The sequence below is a fragment of the Alligator sinensis genome, unplaced genomic scaffold (genome assembly GCF_000455745.1).
Source record: "Alligator sinensis unplaced genomic scaffold, ASM45574v1 scaffold732_1, whole genome shotgun sequence".
NCBI lineage: Eukaryota > Metazoa > Chordata > Crocodylia > Alligatoridae > Alligator > Alligator sinensis.
Window position 1 is genome coordinate 11,783 of NW_005843309.1, and position 5,775 is coordinate 17,557.

At 55.8% G+C, this 5,775-nt stretch overlaps 1 protein-coding gene and 1 pseudogene across 1 annotated transcript in view; both read right to left on the bottom strand.

Annotated features, from left to right (window-relative positions):
* Positions 1–1,514, bottom strand: part of LOC106723201 (SCAN domain-containing protein 1-like) — a gene marked incomplete at its 3' end in the record, with an annotated part of 3,765 nt that extends 2,251 nt beyond the window's left edge. Inside the window, 1 exon segment of the mRNA XM_025194802.1 lies at positions 1,499–1,514. Within this exon segment, the coding sequence (XP_025050587.1) occupies positions 1,499–1,514 (16 nt within the window).
* Positions 237–5,775, bottom strand: part of LOC112548586 — a 29,458-nt pseudogene continuing 23,919 nt past the window's right edge.

Genomic DNA, 5,775 nt, shown 5'->3' on the forward strand with positions numbered 1-5,775 from the left:
CGCCCCCCAGCCCCCCCCGCGGAGCCCATCGCCGGCTGACCGCTCCGGGAGGGAGGGAGGAGCCCCCGTGCCCACACCAAGCCCCTTGCAGGGCCCACGGCACATAGGAACAGGCTCCTCTTACCTAGGGGTGACCTGCCTGCTCCTTAGCCGCCTCTGGGTCCAAGCCCTGTGCTGCCCTGAGACCACGCACATGCATCACTGTGTTGGGGACAGAAAACCCCACGCAATTAGTCCACACCGGTGGAGGGGTCCAGCTTTCCACCACGCGGGGGGCCAGGTAACGTGCACCGGAGCACAGCAACCCCACCTGGGATAGGACGGGAAGCCAGGAGTCAGAGCCCAACAACCCTCCTAACCGTGTCCATGGAGGGGGTAACACGGGAGTGAGAGTGCAGGCTGTCAGGCCCTGGCCCTGGATGGGCAGCAGTCCTACGATAAATAGTCGCTACCCAGACACAGCCACGTCTAGCTGGTGTGGGAGACATTTCCCCTGCATCACTGCTACCCCTGCATACCCGACTGTGTTTTGTGTCCCTCCCACCTTGCTCAAGGGGAAGGGCAACAGCTAACTGCCCCCCAGGCTCTGAGACAGTTTTCCCTTGGGCCCTAGGGGACATTTGGAAAATCATCCATGTGCACAGGTGCCTTGAATCTTCCAGGCTGGAAAGGAGCCTGTCATCTGCAGCCCTGGTTGGGGACGAGGGTTTGGTGGATCTGTTTGTCCTTTCATCACTGGGGCAGACCCCAGAGGCCCGGGTGGAGGTGGAAATGAGGGGGAAAAGCCTCCTCCCCTCGGGCACCAGAGACCTGCCCTCAGAGCCCACTACAGCCCCCACTCTGCCACAGCCCTCTGCCCCTCTGGGAGGGGGCCATAAAGGGCCCAGTTTTCTCCCCACAGGGTGAACTCTACATACAATGTTTACTGCACAGCTGCTCGACTACTTCTGCAGGAAACGTCTCTGCATCTACACATGCTCCTATTAGGGTGCACAAAACGAATCAACTCTGGAGCAGCCAAGTGCCAGTCTGCTCCAGTTTTTTTATGTGTAACAGCACACTGCTGCGGCCAGCTGCCAGCTAGCCTGTGCCCCAGCCACCCCGCTGCAAGGTGCTGCAACCCCGTCAGAGCAGCTGGATGTGCTGTGCACGTAGAAAGTCCAGAGCAATATTCCTTGGAGTTGTTGCTCCAGGGTGTACGTTCAAATGGCATGCCCAGGAGCAAAATACTCTGGAGCAATAAGCCCAAGTTTATTTGTGTGCATTAATTGCATGTGTAGACACACCACACAGATGATAGCTGATCTCTCCAGCAGCTCCACATGCCTTTGGAGGAGGGGAAGGGCTGGGGAAAAAGCTCAGCAATACTGATCCTGACCCAAAGCTGAGAAGTGGGGGAAGGGCACTTTTATTATTAAGTTTTGAAATGTCCTGGTCTCAAGCCAAATCAGCCAAACCTTGTCTCCTCCCTCCCAGACTCTTCCCGCTGGGGCCTCACATACTCCCACATCCATGGCAGGCATCCCACATGCAAGCTCCAATTGGCCTGTGTGGGGGCCCTGGGACAGAAGCAGTTATGATTAAAGAAGTTTGAAAAGGAAAGTTTCAGACCAGCAATTGTCATCCTCAGGGTGACTCCCTGTGTGGCCTTGTCACATTATCCTCACTCATTCATTTCATTTATATTCCACTTTTCAAACTGAGAAGGCATTTGCAAAATTCTGAACACTGGATATGGGTCATTGGCATTGTCTGCCCAGCAGCAGTCTGAAGCCCTGCGCAGGGCAGTTCAGTGGTAAAACACCCTTCTCTTCCCATCCCCGAGGTGTCCTGTCCTCTGAGCTCCAGGAGTGAGACATGCTGGGATTCCTCCTAGGCGCACACACATTTGACCTTGTGACTGAGACTGCAATGAATTGTGCACAACAAGACACTGCTCACACCGGCCAAGGCAGGGGCAAGGAAGCCCACAGAGACGATGTCCCAGAGGCCAGAGTGGCTCATGAAGGACTTGGAGGGAGAGCACAGAGCAGAAACCAGCAGAAACAGAACTCCGAGAAGAGACAAGTCCAGTCCATGGAGGAAAAGAGGAGAGGGCTTCCTCTAGCCACTGCATCACTCCTGTTGCTCACAAGCCTCGCTGAACCCTCAGCCCCCTCCTGCTCTCTCCATCCAAGGGAGCTGGCAAGGGCATTCATGGGCAGGGGCAGCAACACCAAGCCCTTGAGCAGCCTCCCCATGCCCCACCCCAGCCCCCCTGCCAAAGGCTTTGCTTCCCACTGCTGCCTCTGCTCATGGCCAGGAGCAGCTCAGAGATCTCATGTCCTGCTTCCATCCCAGGAGAACAGAGAGCAAAGGCTGAGCTTTGTGGGCTGCTGTTTCTGACCTCTGCTCCCCAGCACCCAGGGCTGGGTCTCTGGCTCCTGCCCCTCACCTACCCTCCTCCCCACTTGCTGCCTGGGTTGTGGGCAGCCCCAGGTGCCTATCTTATTGGGAAGCCCTAAGGTGCAGCCCAGCTATCCCTGTCTGAACATGCTCCCCTGACTCTGCCTGCACACTGGAAGAGCTCAGGGGCTCCCAGGGAGGGGGAAGGTCTCCCTCCCTGCACTCCTCCATCCCTGGGGGGTGGGGGGGGGTGTAGCAGCAGTAGGGCCAGACTCTCTGCCAGGAGCTTACAGGGGTTTCTCAGGTAGTACGTGTCCCTAGGATCATCATGGAGCCAAATGGCTTTTGGAAGCAGGAAGACCTCAGTATTCCCAATGGGAGATTACATTGTGCTGCTTTTCACCCAGAGGATGTCTTCATACTTTCCTCACCCTTCCAGAGGGGTGGTAGGACCTGCCACTGGCTGCACCTCCTCCACCCCTGCTACTCCATTGCTCTCAGAAAAGGGACTCTACTGCTTCCTGAGCAGGGTTCATTCAAAAGGCCAGGATCCTTGCTGCACAGCAAGACATGGGAGAGAGGCCTTGAATGGGTCCAACTCCAGCTCTTCAGGGTTAGCAACCAGCTCCACATTGTATTAAGTCCTTTGGAAAAAGAAAGGGCTTGGAAGTCACAGAGATCTGCCCTAGAAAGGGCTGTAGGCCTTGGTCTGTTCTCATTGCACAGCTCTGGAAAGGACACAAGACACCAACCACAGGGTACCATGTTCAGTTCTAGGCTTTAGTAGCAGGGAATGCATTAGAGAGAAAGCAATGAAGGGAGGGAGGGGAAGACAGCAGAGGGGAGCATCAGGAGCCCAGTGCTACACAATTCTGGAGAGGCTGAAAAGCAAAACAGGCCAAAAAGGCTCTGGGGGCGGCAGTAGCAGCTACTTGCAGACCCCACTGGGCATGGGGAGGTCTGGGAGAGGGGTGATGTGGTAGTGAGGAAAGGCAAGGTCAGGGTGGAGAGCAGGGAATGCTTCTCCAGCTATTAATGTCCTCCTTCCTGCAACTCAGAGCCTCATATACCAGAACATAGGGAACAAGAGGAAAGAGAAAGCTAGTAGGCAGCCAAGGACAGTCCCTGGGTATCATTTGAAGCCAGTAATCTTGGAGAAGAGTACCCTAGCGTGAAGGCGCTTCTTCATCCCCTGGGAGTACCAACTGCTTTTAGAGAACAATGGGGAATGCATAGGCTCCAACGCTGCTGCAAAAATCATCTTGTCTCCTCCCTGAGCAACTGGGCTGACCTCTGCCTAAGGTGTTTCCTCTTAGCCCCTCCCCACAACAAACCTTGGGGGCCAGGCCTCTGGGTTTCTCCAGTGTCCTACAAGGGATGAAGCCTGGGGGAACTCTTTCTGCAGTCCACCAGCATGAGGGTGCTTGTCTAAATGCAGCCACTGGTGGGTGCTGAGCAGGTAGATACCCCCAAGCCCTTCCTGCACTGCTGGCAGAGAAGTATTGATGTGCCAATATTGGGACAGGTGGGAGGAATGGGTGAAGTTCTTTCTACACTCAGAGCATCGATGTAGCTTCTCTCCTGTGTGGATGCTCTGGTCCTCAGTCAGGCTGGAGAAGGTGATGCTCTTCCCACACTAAGAGCAATGATGTGGCTCCCCTCCCTTGTGGATGCATTGGTGCTTCTTCAGGTGGGAGGAGCGGGGGAAACTCTTCCCACACACAGAGCACTGATGTGGCTTCTCCCCTGTGTGGATGCGCTGGTGCCGGGCCAGGTTGGAGGATTGGGTGAAGCTCTTTCCACACACAGAGCACTGATGTGGCTTCTCCCCTGTGTGGATAAGCTGGTGCTGGGCCAGGTTGGAGGAGGAGATGAAGCTCTTCCCACACTCAGAGCACTGATGTGGCTTCTCTCCCTTGTGCATGCGCTCATGCAGGGCCAGGTTGGAGGATTGGGTGAAGCTCTTTCCACACACAGAGCAGTGATGTGGCTTCTCCCCTGTGTGGATAAGCTGGTGCCGGGCCAGGCTGGAGGGGCAGGTAAAGCTCTTCCCACATTCAGAGCACTGATGTGGCTTCTCCCCTGTGTGAGTAAGTTGGTGCCGAGCCAGGTCAGACGAGTAGGGGAAGCTCTTCCCACACACAGAGCACTTATGTGTTTTGTCCCCTGTGTGGATAAGCTGGTGCCGGGCCAGGTTGTAGGAGTAGGTGAAGCTCTTCCCACACTTGGAGCAATTATATGTCTTCTCCCTTGTGTGAGTGAGCTGGTGCCGGGCAAGATCAGAGGAGTAGGGGAAGCTCTTCCCACACACAGAGCACTGATGTGCTTTCTGCCCCGTGTGGACGAGCTGGTGCCGGGCCAGGTTGCAGGAGTAGGAGAAGCTCTTTCCACATTCAGAGCAATGATGTGGCTTCTCCCCTGTGTGGATGCGTTGGTGCTTGGCCAGGTTGTGGGAGTAGGTGAAGCTCTTCCCACACACAGAGCAGTGATGCGGCTTCTCTCCTTTGTGGGAAAGCTGGTGTCGGGCCAGGTGGCAGGAGCGGGCAAAGCTCTTCCCACACACAGCACAATGATGTGGCTTCTCCCCTGTCTGGTGGATGTGTTGGTGCTGAGCTAGGCTGGATGACTGCGTGAAGCTCTTCCCACATGCCAAGCACTGATGTGGCTTCCTGGCTGTGTAGATGAGCTGACCTTTGGCCAGGGTGGAGGAGTGGGTGACGTTCTTGTCACACACAGACCACTGACGTAGCTTCTTCCTTGTGTGCATGCACCTGTGCTTAGCCAGGCTGGAGGGCTGCCTGAAGCTCTTCCCACACTTGCTGCAGCAGTGTGGCTGCTGTCCCCTCTGCAAACACTGGTGCTGGGACAGGCCTTGCCAGCTGATGAAGTTCTTCCTGCACTCGGTGCAGCGGTGCGTCTTCCTCCCCAAGTGCATGCGACGGTGCTGAACCAGGGAGAAGAAATGAGTAAAGGTCTTAGCACACATGACACAGCAATAGCGACGGGTCTCCCTGTGCACTTGTTGCTTCTTAAACAGCTCTGACCTGCACATACAGCTCTTCCTCCATTTGGTGAAGTGGTGGGGGAGCTGTCCAGAATGGATGTGATGGTGAGCAGCTGGGGTTGAGGGGTAGGTGAAGCTCTTCCCACACTTGGCGCATACATGGGGCTTCCTTCCAGTGCACCTTATCTTGTGCAGAGCTAGGAGTGAGGGGCAGCTAAAGCTTTTCCTGCTCTCGGGGCAAGGGTGGGTTCTCCCCCTGGGCTTGGCAGTGAGCCTCTGCTTCCCTCTGAAGCCCTCATCACCGTCTTGGTTTGTATGCAGTCTCTCTCTCCAGTAGACTTTTCTCTTGTCCCTCTTCAGGTGTCTTAGCACCAGAAAATCTTCCC